The sequence below is a fragment of the Centruroides vittatus genome, unplaced genomic scaffold (assembly GCF_030686945.1).
Source record: "Centruroides vittatus isolate TY-2023 unplaced genomic scaffold, ASM3068694v2 contig_19, whole genome shotgun sequence".
NCBI lineage: Eukaryota > Metazoa > Arthropoda > Arachnida > Scorpiones > Buthidae > Centruroides > Centruroides vittatus.
In genome coordinates, this window is record NW_027121169.1 from 3,907,225 (window position 1) to 3,924,413 (window position 17,189).

The 17,189-nt window shown below is 29.5% G+C and overlaps 1 protein-coding gene across 1 annotated transcript in view; it reads left to right on the forward strand.

Annotated features, from left to right (window-relative positions):
* LOC136970158 (cdc42 homolog) overlaps window positions 1-16,677 on the forward strand; it is a 38,906-nt gene extending 22,229 nt beyond the window's left edge. Inside the window, exons 2-5 of the mRNA XM_067264564.1 lie at window positions 5,921-6,050; window positions 7,119-7,301; window positions 11,397-11,594; window positions 15,629-16,677. Of these exons, the coding sequence (XP_067120665.1) occupies window positions 5,946-6,050; window positions 7,119-7,301; window positions 11,397-11,594; window positions 15,629-15,718 (576 nt within the window). The 5' untranslated portion in view covers window positions 5,921-5,945 and the 3' untranslated portion in view covers window positions 15,719-16,677. The remainder of the gene's footprint in view (window positions 1-5,920; window positions 6,051-7,118; window positions 7,302-11,396; window positions 11,595-15,628) is intronic.
* The last annotated feature ends 512 nt before the right edge of the window (window positions 16,678-17,189 follow it).

Below are 17,189 nucleotides of genomic sequence, written 5' to 3' on the forward strand. Positions count from 1 at the left end.
GCTATTCAGACTGCTTTGTTCATGACTAATTGTTTTGGTTTATATGTTTTATAAAGAATTTGCTTTCACTGAATTTCATAAGCACTTATTACCTTTTTGTGCAAATCATATATACAAGTTTCCTATACACCTGGAAATTGGATTTTCATTAGTATTTGGAAAAAGTCATGGAAAGTCTGGGAATTTATTAAAAATTGTCAAACAGTCAGGAAATTGGCTTTCTTTGCTGTGTTGTTGATTTTTTGGTGACAGTATGCTTGACTAAGTAGCCATCTGCAGGTAGCAAGTAACATGGTGTAATACAACTTATGAAGAGAGTGCAGAATATTTTCAGGACCCAAAATTGCTACAAAAATTAAGAAATATTTTCAATTTTAATGTAGCTGGTTTTGTTTTGCAGTATATGCTTGAAGATGTCTCTTATAAACAAATGAAAATGTTAGTAAATGTTTCTTAATTTAAGTGTGTTGGTATTGGTATGGTACTGTGTTGTGTTGCGTTGTGTTGTGTATATTTCCTAAAAAATTATTGCATACAAAATAAAACTGTAATTTATGAACTAATTAATAATAATTATTACAGTTCAGAAAATTCAAATTAAATCATACATATAAGTAAGTAGGCCTACCATACAATTTGCCATGCAACACTAAATTGATAAGTTAACATAAAGCATTTTTTAAATCTAAAATATTTAATTTAAGCACATGTTTTCATCATAGGATAGCATACACAATTGTAAACTTGATGCAATATGTTGATTAATAGAAATAAAATTGAATTCAGTGCCATAAATGATTATTTTTATTTTTAGCACAGACAGTAATTAATGGTCTTTTTGACATCTAAAAATACAAAAGTTATTTATGACAATCAAATTAGAATGAATTTTTATAATGCTCAAAAATTTAAGTTAAGGATGAACTTCCAAGTAAAGAACACCAAAAAATATTGTAAAAAGGAAATTTTCTTCTTATTGAAATTATTTTCACCGCCATTTTGTCTAAGTTAAAATATTTTATTTGAAGTTATTAGGAAAAATTACATACATGTACAATTTATAATGTTTTAATGAAATTATTTAATATTTTGGAATTAGTTGAGATTTTAAAATAACACAAATAATTAATACTGGCTTCCTTATGTGCTTAGCCCCATCAATGTCTTAGTAGATAAAACACTGGTAGTTGGTTGCAGATTTGCATCTCACCAGCGGGTTGGACACATTAAGTTTTTTAGGTTTTCTTCACAAATTTAACATCTAAATAGTCATTATCCCATAGAAAGTCTTCCTGGGAGGAATCCCTCCTTGCAAGATTTCCAGATGTTTTGCCTTCTCCCATAAATCTGTCCATTCTGAGATACCCAACTGCTTTCTTTATTTGACATCATTGAAAGCATCATCTGAAAACACTGAAAATTTTTCCCCAGTGTGTAGTGCTGAATAGTAGAAATTTTCATGTCCAGGTGGTTGAGATAATTCAGATAGCAGATTTCTCAACAATGTGTGGTCCTCAGGTCCACACACCATGTGGGTCTAGGCAAATATATTGACAGCAAACTATGCAAACTAGGTAAATGGTACATTAAAATTTATTAAACAGGTCTACCAGAAGGTGAAGTTTGAGAAATGCTACGTTAATGCATGTCATTGTATGTCATGTCATTTTGTACTGAGACATGTAGTTCTTCCAGTTTTTCAAAAATTGTATTAAGTTTTTCTTTTACAATTTAAATAAAGATGCATTGTTGTTGATAAGAATATTAAAACTATTAGAGTGAAATGTCAATTTAATGTGTGGGTGTGTATAATAGAAATGTACGGTACAGAATACACAAGTGCTATTCGTCAATTTTTATTTTTTGATACTATACTGAAAAACCAAGTTTGTATGCAGTTCTTTAAACTTTCCAAACCGTATCAAATGAGTTAATTTTAATTTTTAAATTAAAATATAAATAAATAAAATATATCAAAGCTACAAAATTGTCTTCAAAAGCTACACAAAGACAATTTTGTAGCTTCGATATATTTTATTTATATATATTTTGATGTAAATACCATCAGCCAAGATTTAATTTTTGCATTTTTTGTACAATTTTAGATTTAATGAGTAAGTCTTATTACACATAAGTGTAATAATAATAATTATGTAAGTGCAATAGATGATGATAATAATACAGTAGAGAGTCATTAATCCGAATCAATTTGGGACTGTTCGGGGTTGTTCGGATTAGTGATTTGTTCGGATAACCGATTATGTACGAAAAAATATATTAACCTGTCCGATGTTGAAATTTTTCTCCGTTGCGTGTCACTTCGTGTTGAATTTTCGTCGATTTTAAGCCTAACGAAAATTTTTATAATAATAATCGAGGCTATTGTATCGTTAAAAATTATTTCTTTATTTTGTACAAACAAAATAAATATATTGAAGAATATAAAAGCATGAAAATTATACTTTAGAAGTAAATCTAGTATCAAAAATGTTTGATTCAGCATGACACAGTCCAACTGAAAATTGTTCGGATAACCGGCGATTCGGATTAATGACTCTCTACTGTAATTATTATTCTATTGCATTGTAAGATTGTATTTTAAAATCACTCAAAATCAGACCTTATAAATTGTAATCACTTTGAGTATTTTTTTGTATTTTGTTTAATGTTTATACAATTGTTATATACAGGGCCGGATTTATCAATCCAGGGGCCCTGGGCACAAATTTGGTGGGGTCCCCCTTTAAGAGTAGGCAAATTTGATGATTTAGAAAATTTACACAAAATACTGTACTTTCAATTAGATTTGAACTAGGAAGTTGTAAATTTCATTTAAAAATAAGGTTATTGTAAACATACATATATTTTATTGTGTAAAACTAATTATTTTAATTTAACTGAAAAATACGTATGTGAAATTTTTTCCCGAAATTTTCCGATGTTTCATAGGTTTTTTCTTGGGTTTGGTTTTCTCTGCCTGTTGCCCTCATGATTAGGCCACACTAGGCTGTTGCGGTAATAGAAAAAAAAATTATGTTTAAACATAATTTTTTTTAGTTTTGTGGGGGCCCTGGGCACAGGCCCCAAATGCCCTTATGTAAATCCGGCCCTGGTTATATACATTTATTTCTTTTACTGATAGTACAGATTAATTTAAAAAACTAATATTGATTCTTTATGTGAAGAATTATAAGGTGCAATAGGAAGGAAAGCATTGCAAAATGCCATGGGATCGAACTAACTCCCAAATGTAATATACGGCCATATCAATTGTCATTTATAAATTTTAACACAGCTATATTAAATATGCAGTATTATGAATTTTAGAGAAAAGTCTGTAATACACTTAATAATTTAACATTGATAAAAATTTTTTTGAAATATTTTAACTCTATGAATTTCTCACAATTACCATTTACACCCTCAGTTTGAGGGCAAATTTTAATGAACTTATAAGGGAAAAAAAGATAAAGTACAAAAAATGATAATTTTAATTTAAATGGTATTATAATTTTTCATTTTAATAATTCTGATTGTGCAACAAAACAATTTTGATTTTTTTCCCCCAGTTTATTAATATTTTATAAAGTTCAGGAATTTATTAAGAAATAAATTTAATAAATATATACTTTTGTACATGGATTATACAGGATTTGTTAACAAATAATAAATACAGGTATACCTCAAGTTATGTTGTTTCGAGTTACGTCGTTCTCGATTATACGTAGTTTGTCAAAAAAGTACAGTAAGTCCTCTACTTATGAACTTAATCCATTCGTAGTGGTCGTTCTCAAGTCGAAAAGTTCGTAACTCAAAAAGATGATGTTTGGCGCAAAAACTCAAATACAATGTTGTTTTTACAATTATGTAATGTTTAGGTATCACATTAGCAAAAAATGGGAATAAATGAAAGCTGTGTCCCAATTTAAGATAAAACAAAGATTTTATTCTTTCTGATTAACATTAATGTACTATTTTTAGCAGAATTGGTGTTGATCACCTGCATAACCTAATTAATACTTCATATATCTAACTATCCATCTAATGTGTAGAAGTATATATTAAAATAATTTCCTATTCTTGCATTCAATAAAGTAAAAAAGAGACCAATATGAAAACAAAAATTATATTGTATTTTAAATGAATTCATTTAAAATAATCAAGAACTAATTTTTATCTATTACATGCTTTAGTGTCTTGCATACTCTGTTGGCCTGATTCTTTATCAAATTGCTTTATGAATGTAAAATACAGTAATTATATATCATTGATATCGGTTTCAATTATGGATAGATGTCTCATAATTGTTGTATAGATTGTTTGATATTGATAACTGTTACTGTACAATTAAAGATGGAAAGTATGTTGTTTTTAGTAGAAAGAAGAAATAATAACTTAAAACTGGCAGTGCTTAAACAAGAACACATACAAAACACCAAAACCAAAGTGTGGATCTTATAAAATAAATCTTTATTGATCACACTGAAGCACAGTTATTCATTCACTGAAATGTTTGAGTAGAATTAGGCTTCTTACAAAAAATGAAATAGTGCATTTGAAGGGAATGTTGAATGAGGTTTCACATTTCTTTGGTAATAGGGTTTCTCTAATGGGATCCCAGAATCTTGGTAATCCTAGCTGCTTTTTTTAACTTGGAAAATATCCCAGAAAATTCTTCTCATCCCAGAAAATCCCACAAATTTCTTAAGTTCACTTTTTTCTTATTTTGTGTTGAGGTTGAAGAAATTTTGCAAATAGAAAGTATAATTAACTCACAAATGCATTCTGACAGTTTGTTTATTAATTTTAAGCCTGCTTATTAGTTTTTTAAATATTTGCTTGTCATGGCATGTCACAGATTGCTAATAATAAATATGTAGCCTATTTGTGGCAAGACACAGAAAATTCTTTGTCAGAACCTGTAATATCATGAAAAATTGTTCTGATTTCGTCTTAATTTTTAACCACGCCCAGTAATTTAGATAACTGCATAATGCCAGGTTGTGCAAATTGGGCAAGGATACAAATGAGTATGAAGTATGAAGTTTTTCTTCATAAACTTGATTATTAAAGCCAAATGAACTGCCGAATTATTAGGCTGTAAGATTGATGCTGCTATTAAAGCAACCTAAGTAGACAAATCAAAAATACTTGAAAGCAAAAGAAGTACTGCAATGCATCTTGAAAACAAAGTAGAAATCTTCCAAGCTACGGGTGAAAAACCACATAACATCTGTCTTCTCTTGAATGCATTAAAGACAATTCCACCCACATCAATTGAATTGGAAAAGGCATTCTCATTAGCAGGACTTTTCACTAAAACAAGAACCAGATTAAGTGATTGGAGTATTGACTATCTTTGCTTTTTAAAATCTTATAATACAATATATTATTGTAAATCTTTATGTTTTATTTAAAAATGAAAATTACCTTTATTTAAGTTAGAAGTTTGATCTAAGTTCATTTTTTTCTTTAAATTTTCAACTTAATTCAAAGGCATTTTTGTTGTAAGCAGTTTCCAACAAATTTTAATAAATTTTAATCCAGAATGGTTGTTCCATGTCAGATTAAATTTGTTTTGAGTTTTCATTTATTGTAGGTAGCATCAATCCATATTACATTGGATAATCAGGGTTTTACTGTATATGTTGTTATACCTTACATGCAAAAGTAGACTATTCTGCATGCTAGAAAAATTTTATGACAAGGATTGTCATTAATACATACATATTTTATATTTTGTTGAAAACAAATTAAGTAATTGTCTTCATTTGGAAAATAATTGAAGCTAAAGTAATTAAGTTACTTATAATAATTACAATAGATATCTAGATTTATGAAATGTTAGAAAAAAATTTCAGTTGTTAATACTAACTTTTTGAAAGTTAAAAACGTATTAATAAAATTATGTATATTTTAGGTGTAGCTGAGGAAAGACAGTAATAATGCAGACTATAAAATGTGTTGTCGTTGGAGACGGGGCAGTTGGAAAGACATGTTTACTTATTTCCTATACAACAAATAAGTTTCCATCTGAATATGTTCCAACAGTAAGTAATCAGTGTTTTTAATTTAAGTTGTATGTGTATGGTAATTACTCATTTAAGTAAAGAATTTTCTGGAATTTTAATGTATTTAGATGATGTGTTAATTTTTGTGTGTTTTCTCTCAAATTCCTGTATGAATCATGTTTACATGTTAAGTCAACATTAAACTAATAATTATATTTTATAATGGTTTAGTTTTAATATTTTTTCATCAACAGTTCTATTTAAATAAAGATAGACATCTCTATTTAAATGGAAAAAATGTATAAAATGCTATAAATATTGCATGTCTTTTGGCATGAAAAACTGAATGAATGCTTTATTAGGAATTATGTCAGGATCTGGTTTGAAAACTTAGTGGTTTGAATTTCTTTTATGAAACAAATAAGAAGACGTTTCATCCAACATAAGCATATATGGTCTGTTTACATCAACATTTAGTATAATACACACTAAAGACAGCAAAAATGTTATGATATAAAAAAATTCTTGATTTTATTGAGTTTACACAAGCATTTTTATTAGCTTTACCTGATTTACTATTTTGAATTTAGCTGTTTTTCAACTAAGAAATGGAGGGTTTCTTCATTACACTTAATGAAAAAAATTAAATGAGATCTGAAAATTTTCTATATATTGAAAAAACAAATTACAGTAGAATCTCTATAATCAAACTTATATCAGACTAGTAGGTGTCAGATAACTGAATTTTGCATGTGTACTATGTAGTAAAAAAAATGCACTTTGTTCACAGGTTAGTTTATTGTCTTAATCATGATTGTGACTGTTTTGCCAACTACACATACATCAACAAGTGGTAAAGTGAAAATTTTGTGTGTACCACCCTGCAGAGTGCTGGATTACTGGATGTGTCAGACTGGCAAGTGATGGATTATAGAGAGAGTACTATACTTAATTTGTTTTATTTGTAATTTTTTCAAAGTAACTTTCTGTGGGATGTTTGTTCACCAGGCAATATTATCTTTGTAAACAAACAAAAGTTTAATGAGACTTTTGCATTTGTCTCTTTTTAATTTGATTTTTCTTAATGAATTAATGTTTTTATTGTAGGTATTTGATAACTATGCAGTGACAGTAATGATTGGTGGTGAGCCATATACATTGGGATTATTTGACACAGCTGGACAAGAAGATTACGACAGGTTAAGGCCCTTAAGTTATCCTCAAACAGATGTTTTCTTGGTGTGTTTTTCTGTTGTTTCACCATCATCTTTTGAAAATGTAAAAGAAAAAGTAAGTTTTTTTGTTTGTTTTAGAAGAGAAGGATTTCAGTTTATTTGTTTATATAAATAAATTACTAAAATCTTATAATAAAAATGTAATACAGTAAAATCTCAATATTATTGACCTTAGTATAACAGATAAAACAGACCTCGCTTTATTATGGACGGCTGATGATGATTGTCTGGCCAAAATCATATCTTTCAAAATAGTCCAGTTGATTCAAAAGTATTATCTTTCTAATGTTTTTAACAGACTCTGAAGGTATTCATCAGGAAATTGAATGCTGAAATACTCATTTAATGTGTGCTTCAAATTGAATAAATTTTTTGCTGTCATGCACATTACAAAATGCCTTGATATTCAGTTTATAAGGAAGTATGAAAGCATGCTTGCCATGCTTTTGAGATTGTTCTTTCTTCCTTGTTATTAATGCACTTATCTTTCCTGGTTGCCTTGAAAATTTCCTGATCCTTCATCTTTCTATGTTCCCCACTTACAGATGTTTTTAACTTGGCGGTTTGTTGCAATAACATTGAAAGGTGATAGTTTTGACACATCTGGACTATTTTGACAGGTTAGTGAGAATTTGTGTAGTAAATAGTTCAGTTTAAAGTTAAGTAACTGTTAATACTTATTTATTTGCATTTCTGTACAAAAATTATTACCTTTATTAGATTTGATATGTATTTTAAGAATGTTAATATTTTAAATTTAGTGTTGATATTTTTAAGAATAAATTGTTTTTTCATCATTCAATACTTGAATTGACATTTTCAAAATAATAAAAGAAGTCTTATATTTCATGATATTAACTGAAAAATTGAAATGAAAAATTAAAAATTTTTTGAGGCGTATTCAAATGAAAGTGATTCAAAGCATCGCGTGCGAACAGTTTTCAATGTATTTTCGTGAAACAAATGCAATAGTGAAGGTTTATGTACCATGCATGCACATGCGCAATCGGATTTGTGATAACTTGATTCGTAAGGACTTGACATTCATTTAAAAATGGTTGGTGTGGATGCAACTGTGTCCAAAACGGATCAGCAAGCTGTAATTAAGTTTTTAACACTGGAAGGGTGTAAGCCGGGTGGATATTCATTGCAGAATGCTGGCTGTGTACGGTGACAAGTGTGTGTCGAAGCCCACGGTGATGAGGTGGGCGAGAATGTTTAGTGACGGTCGACACGAGACAAGGGATTTGCCGCGGCCCGGTCAGGTGCACAAAGTTGTGACAGAGAAGCTGATTACAGACATTGACACTGCAATCAAGGGAAATTGATGTCAAAACATTCGTGATGTCGTAAATGAGTTAAACGTTTCCATCAGTACTGTTCACAATATTGTCACAAACATTCTGAAGTATCAAAAAGTTTGTTGCCGATGGGTACCCTGCAGATGGAATTCGTAACCTTCCTAAACAATGGGATGCCTGCCTAAACACCATGGGTAATTTCTTTTAACAAACTTTGTATGCATTTCACTCATTAAATATTGTTTTTTCTATCTATATATCTGTCTCATTTCTGTCCCTACGCATCTCATAGATACACACCTCGAATCACTTTCATTTGAACACCCCTTATATATAGTGATGAGTTGAAATACTCAGATAATTCCACTTGTTTTTCATTAACAATTCTGTCATAAATGAGGGTAGTTATATTTCTAAAATTAAAATAGCTAGCATTAATTAATTAATTTTTTATTCTTTTAATTTTATTTTTACACAGTTAGGAACTGCCAGTCAGCATAACATGTTCACCCCAATTAACAAAACACCTCAACAGTGAAGAATGGATAAAACCAAAAAATAACAAAGAATTAAAACAAATGATTTATGTAATAACACAATATATGTTAATGCATTAATGTATGAAAATTTAAAAATTTATAATAAAAATATAGTGAAAACAATAAAATAAAAAGAGAAAACAAAAAATTTAAAATGTCTATATATTAAAGTTAGTATAAGAATCAAACAAATATTGCATACAGAATTATAATAGAACAATAAAGAAAATAAGATTTTTTTCTTACTAATTGACTAAAAAAAAGAAAAACTAATACATCACTGATATGAAATATTTTAACATTTTCTTTTTAAAATGGATGAGATATAAAACATGTAGTAAATGTTCTACAGGTTTTATATTTTCTGCGATATGATAGAAAATAAATTTGTGTAATATTGTTAGATGTAGTGATGAGTGAATATACAAGAAAAATTGTGGGTAGATTGATGGAGTATTTTTAAATAAAACCAATGGGGAATTATTAAACCATTAAAATATTTATAAGAACGGACCCAATCAAAATATTATGTGTGTTCTTTAAGGTTGGGGAGACCAATGTGTACATGGGAAACAATAGGACTATGAGTATGTGGTAAGGTACATAATTTATTTAATAATAAATACAGTTTATCAAGTTTGTGCAAAAGTTCGGAAATCAGTGATGGAGTATTAATGGACCAGATTGGAAGACAGTAATCAACTGACTGAAAATTAGAAAAAAAAATTGAGTGTAATATGGGTTTATGTGGTAGTTTTACAGAATCTCTAAAGAAATTCAAGAAATTTTATCACTTAAACTAAATTTCAAAAATCATATTGATGATGATCATAGATTACACCAAGATCATTGAAAGAGTTGACATATTGTAAAATTTGATCTCTTAAGTACACTGATGTGTACACTGGGAGGGGAGGATTACAGAGCAAGGAGAAGCATATTACAACAGCTTTTTGTATATTTATTGTAAGATTAACTTTATTGAATTTAGCAATAAGTTGATTTAAATCCAATTGTAGAGCATCAGGATCATGATGTAATAATTTTATATCATCTGCATAAACCACAACTTTAGACTTTAAATTGTCAATATATGTGGAGGAGAGTTTGCATTTAAGATCAAGCCTTTGTACACCATGTAGTGGTGAAAATTCTAAAGAAAAAATAGTAACCAACATTAATCTTATATTTTCTGGATAAAAAGTAACAATGTAGCCAGGAATGTATTGCTGGATCGCTGTCAAAGATGCTTAAAAGGGTGCTAGGTATTACAGAATCAAAGGCTTGGCTTAAGTCAATGTAGGTTCAATTTATTAAGGGCATTTCATGCTCTTAATGAATTGAATGTGTGTCAGGTGATGTCTAATAAGCTGAATTTAATGCCAGAGATGTTAGAACATGTTAATATATAATTTATTGATCATCTTTCACATTTTGAAGTTTATTTGTAAGTAATTAGCAATCTGAACTGTAAATTTAAAAAAGTTTTAAAAATTGTTAATTATATGACTTATTTAAACAAAATTCTAACCATAAATGGGTTGTATGATTTGAATAATAATGCAGACTACTTACATCCAAAATTACTAATAGCATTGTAGAAACAGGTAACACATTTGAAAATGGAATAAAATCTGAATTCATTTTAATAAAATATAATTAGAATAGAAATTTATCTTCTTTGAATTAAACTTTCTTAAAAATGTTCTAAAAGAATAAAATGTATTGCTACAGAATAAACACCAGTCATTATTGCATTGGTTATTTTTGATAATTTCTATAAAAATATATTACATTGAAACTTAAAATGGTCGAATTAAAAGAACTTTGTTGCATAAATTAAAGAATAACTCCTCTAAAATTTTATTTTCTTAGTGAATTTTTGCTAAGAGAATTTGTAGGTCGAACAGTAATCTTCCAATCTTTGTTTATTTAGCATAAATACTTACAATTTAGCTACAAAAACATTAATACACAAATAAAACATAAAATCTAAACTCAACAAATCAACTAATCAGCTTGAAGTTTCAACACACTGACCTTCCCTTGTTTTACAATTATTTCCTTCAAAATTACCCATTATTATACATTGTCATTCATAAAAGAATTAGACATCTGCTTGAATTTGGATGTATTCACAAAATTATTTTTATAAAAAAACCTTTCTTCTATTTTATTTATTTATTTTTATTTTTTATTTTTTATTTTTTTACAAAAGTTGGTTAGAGGGAGTCTGTCTATTTTCTGTATCATATTGTTGAATGTAACTGTAAGTTTTTCAAATATAATAAATGAAATTTTTATTTTTAGTGGGTACCAGAAATTACTCATCATTGTCAGAAGACACCATTCCTATTGGTAGGGACACAGATTGATCTTCGAGATGATGCTGCTACCATAGAAAAGTTAGCAAAAAATAAACAGAAGCCAATAACTATTGAACAAGGAGAGAAATTAGCTAAAGAACTAAAAGCAGTGAAATATGTTGAATGTTCTGCATTGACTCAGGTAATCTTGAAATTTTATTTTATCTACTATGTCTATATATTTTTGAATGTATCTGTTTGTCCATTGTATAAATTAAAGGGAACTGTCTACAGGGCTGAAAAGGGCGTAATAGATACGGTGCAATTTAAAATTACTAAAATGATACTTCTACTTGGTTATTAATTAAAATGTACTGATGTACAGTACAATCAATATGAGAGCTCAATTTATGTTGGAACAGAAACTAGAACATTTTATAACCTGTTCACAACTTCAGGGACGTTGAGTGGTGAGAATTCTGGTAATTTTTTTTTGTGAAAGGGGAATCAAATTGTGATTCAATGTTTTTATGATTATTGCACACAGTCCTAAGAACAGAAAAATTAAATATATTTTTATTTAGTTCCTGTCAATCTGGTCATCTTATAAACTTCAGTTTTATTGTAGTTATGGTTTCGTAATCAAAGCTTAATATAAATAACATCTACATATGTTATTTATATTAAGCTTTGCTTAATTGATTATGTTGTTATATTCAAAAAATAGTTTTTAATGTTTTTCTTTTGGTCAAAATTAAGGATGCTATAGTTTAACTCAACTTTAGTTTTGTTCTACTTTTATTTAAAAGTTTCTTTCAATAATAATCAAGACAGGAATAGAGATTTCTACCATTTGTTTTGAGTGTACCTTATCGTTGAATCTTGCCATAGGTATAAATTGGTGCATTTGTGTAAATATTACAGTAACGAAGGACCTTTCTAAATGAAGGATATTTGTTCTTAATGCAAGATTTTTTCAGAGTAAAGTTTAAAGATCTTAAACTTATTAGTCCAATGTTGTTTTTCAAAATATTTCTAGATTTCCTTTTTAAAATTTTGCTTGTCCATTCTAGTTAATGTTTGTGACCTTGACTGTGTATACTTGTTATAGGTTGTCTTAATGCTTATATGTTCGTGTTGTTAGATGATTCACTGGATTTGAACATTGCATTATGTCAGTGATTCCCAACTTTTTTGATTCTAGGTGCCCTTGCTAAATGCAGATTTTCCCAAGGTGCCCTATGTCAAATTCTAACATTATAAAAATTTTATAACATGTCATGTGCCACAGCGCACACTTTGGGAACTGCTGCACTATGTCATATTTCTAGAAGCCTACAAAGAAGGATTGGAAGTGGTCAAAGCTTCATGTATGAGAGATGGTCATTGTATTGGGGCCATTTATTCAGACAATTGCTTTTTATGATGTTTTTTCAAAATATGATTAACAGTTTTATAATAATATAAAACTATTAGACAATTCTTGTTTTGATATTGAACAGTTTACTTGTTTTTTAATGTGGATAACTTTGGGTCTATATGCTAGTTAATTATGAAATGATTAAATTAAAATATTCTCAAGACAAAGTAGTGTTACAATTAGATAAGAAAATACATCTTTTGATTTCCAGCAGTTGTTTAATACTGTAAATGTTTTCAATCTATTCATAGGTCTTCCTCAGTCAGGACTGACTAATCGAATAATAAATAGCATTTTTAGATTAAAATAGAACAAAATACAAATTTACATATTTAAACAAATATAATATAATATGTAAATAAAGAAAATAAAATTGATAATTAAAATTTTAATTTTAAGATTAACAAAACATAAATACACTGCTGGCCATCGAAAATGCAACACCCTGAAGGAAGCGTCCAAATCAAGTAAAATTTGCACCATGTGTTTGCAGCAACGAGATATGCAAATGATTAGCATTTCAGTACAGATGCACATTATGGGTGCCTGTTGTGTCACCTGCAAGCGCTATATAAAGGGAGAATAGAAGGCCGTTTTGAAGTACTGGAATTGTTCTTTCGTGTGTTTTTTTGGCGTAAGCAGCTTCAGTATGCCTCGCAGAAGAAAATGAGTGCCTTTCGAGCACATCTCTGAGTTCAACCGAGGAAGAATAGTTGCCTATAGGGATTGCGGATTATCCTTCAGAGAAATCACCGATTGTGTCGGACGTAACCAAGCAACTGTGATGCGGATCTGTAACCACTGGATGCAGGAGGGAATGATGGACTGACAAGACCGATTGCACCCACCTCATTTCATCACTGCATGTGATGACAGGCATATCATGCACATGGCAGTGATGGATCGCTGTTCCACATCACGAACCATATCACAACAAATTCAGTCTGTTGTGCAACAATCAGTGTCCACGTGTACCATTCGACGTCATTTGCAGCAGAGTGGAATGTCTACAAGGTGTCCATTGCTGCATTTACCGTTGAGTCAAAATTACAGGTGTTTGCGCCGGCAATGATGCAATGAATGATGGACAACCGAATGGAATGACATTGATTTTACTGAAGAATCCCGCTTCTGCCTGCAACACCATGATGGTCGGATGGATGTGCAACGCCACAGAGTCTGGAGACCATGGCGAGAGACTGCTAAACTGTTGCCTTATGCATCGCCATACTGGTCCTAGACTCGGTATTATGGTTTGGGGTGATATTGGATTCCATTCTCGCACCCCCCTAGTACGCATTGCCGGTACACTGACCAGCCAGTGCTATATCTCCGAGGTGTTGGAGCCTGTTGTCCTCCCATACCTTCAGAGCTTGCCAATGGCCACATTCCAACAGGATAATGCGCGACCACACATGGCACGCATTGCTCATGACTTCTTCTTTGCCCATCAGATTGCATTGCTGCCTTGACCTCCTTGTTCTCCCAATCTCTCGCCTATAGAAAATGTCTGGTCGATGATTGCAGAACGACTGGCCCGGGATACACCACCCGCTGCTACACCAGATCAACTTTGGCAATATGTGGAAGCAGCATGGAATGCTATACCCCAACAACATATCCAAAGCCTCTTTGACTCAATGCCAAGGCGTGTAGCAGTGGTTATAGCCAGCAATGGTGGCAACATACTGATTCCATCATCTTCCTCACTTCACAAGAGACTGTATTTTCAATCATTTCATCTTTATACAACGTGTTATCTCCCAAATAAATTTGGTTGTGATATCTCTGGTCCTTCTTGGTGTTACATTTTGGATGGCCAGCAGTGTAAGTAAAAAATAAAAATAACTAATGTGTTAAGTTCATGGTTAAAAAATACATTTCCATGCTGTAGATAGACTGTCTGCATCCATAAAATTAATACATGTTTGTTTTTTAGAGTTGTAAATACCTTATTACTTTGAATTTAAGAAGTAAAATTAGGGTGCAGCTTAAATTCAAAGCAAATATTTTAACTTATTTCTGCAAATATTTTAACTTATTCATGTGCATAGTATTATGATTGTTGATAGCAGTTTATTCAGTGGTTCCCCATTCACACTTTGCTGTTTGTTACCATCTGTGTAGAATTGAATTTTAAATTTTATTATTACTCATATTTAATAATGGAAAAGTGGTTTACATAGAGAGTTTTAATAATAGAGGGCATGTGATGCCTATTTCCCAGTGCCAAATTACCGTTGTATTTAAAATTATTAATGGCAGTGATGTAGCCTGATTTAATCTTATAATTATTTGGCTTTAATATAATCATCAGACTTTGAGATAAGCATGAGAATTAAGTAAGTTAATTTGGTGAAAAATCCCAGTGAGAAAACTAGTAGTTGTGGGAAATTTAAGCGGTGAAATTGCATTTGATTTGATAATTAAATCTTGTTTGTATTTATCAAACTTGACGTCAGATTTATAAATCAGTAATTGTCACAAGCTATATCAGTAATCAAATATTTTTTATTCAAATTAAAGTTCATAATGCTTTTAAAAATATCTTATTAACATATTTATAATTTAAATTCATGGATTGGTGATCTGTTGCCTACAAAAGACTTGCCTGTCACAAAAAATTAAAATTAAATTGTTTTCTACTTCATTAAAACATTAATTTATTAAAAATATTTTGAATCTTTAAAAATGAGGAAGAATTGACAATATTAACTATTATCATTGTTGCTCTTAGGTTGATTGTGACGTACTATTGTCTTTATATTTGATCAGTTCAAACTTATTTAAGTTATAATGAGTCTTCTCTTTTACAGAAAGGACTAAAGAATGTATTTGATGAAGCAATACTTGCTGCTTTGGAGCCACCGGAACAGAAACCCAGACGAAAATGCATCCTCCTATAGACTATTTATTCTCATTCTTCAATTTTATTGTGTTTTCTTCAGCCTCTATTCAGCATTGATGTAAAAAAAGAGAATAAAAAAAAAAGACAGGTATTTACACCTGATAATTGTAATCTGCCTTGTCTGGAATAAGTTTGTCATGTCCTTAAAAATTATATTGAAAAAATGAAATATATAATACATTTATAACTTTTGTTATGTCATCCATTCCCAAATTGACAAATTTTTTGGACATGGCTTATTTAATACAGCTGTACTAATTATAAACAATAAAAACAGATCCTGTATAAGTCTGCAGTTAGAGAACTGCATTAGTATATGCCATTTATACTAGAAGACAGGAAATTTTTTTCATGGCTGATTTTTTTTTAATTAATTAATTAATTTTTAAAAAATGTTATTTGGGGAATTATTTGAAAGAGGCAATTTATCTATTTGAAGGAGTTGTACGCACTCCAATATGTACTCCATGGGAGTGGGGGAATCTGAACGTGAGCCAGTCTTTTTTCAACAAAAAGACCATTAGAGCTTCACTAACTCCTGTTCCTAAAGTAACAATGGGTGTTGGTGATGCAGTCAATAACTTCTACGATTTAGTATGCAGTGACATATTTCAGTAATCATGCTGACAAACGTAAACACAGGAATTAATTACAGGTTGAAACTAAGTCACAGTATTTTTATGCTTACATATGTATTACCTTGCATCATCCTATCTACTGGGTCTTTAAATTTGATTAATATAATCTGTTAGCAATCAAAATTATGCTCTTGAGTGTGGTTATATATATATATTATAATTTTTTTTTCTTTGCTGCTGCAAACAATTTTTTTATAGTTTAATTATTATTATTATTATTATTATTATATTTTACTAGAATTTTCTGTCTGATTTGTGCAGCAAACTTTCATATAAATTGTGCATAAAGTAAAATTTCTAATAAAATTTAATTAATAAATGTTTTATGTATTATTTATATATAAGCATTCCATATCTCTAATTAGGAACCATCGTAAATGAAGCTGATTGAATCAATAATTTTTGATCAAGTTTTTTTTCCTGCAATCAGCATTTTGATCAAAATGATACTAATTTATAATTTATTAGTTAAATATATAAATATTTTCTACTAATTTTACATTAAATATACTTTAAACAATTTTTTGAAATTTTATTTAGCAATTGTAACCTTTGCCAAAAAGTTGGAGAAATAATTATTTATATTGTAAGTTTTTTTAGTATTTTGCCATTTTAAGTATACTTAGTACTTTGATGAATGTCTTGGAACGCATTTCATGAATGTTAAACTTATAATTGTTGATATTAAAAAATACATTTTGAAAAAAAACTCGAATAAGTTTTTTTTAATTTGCATCATTTTATTGTTTGTTGTTTGTGTAATTATTACAAATATTATTCAAATTTTTCAAAGAATTGAAGTTTAATGTTCACAGTTGACATATGTAAGAT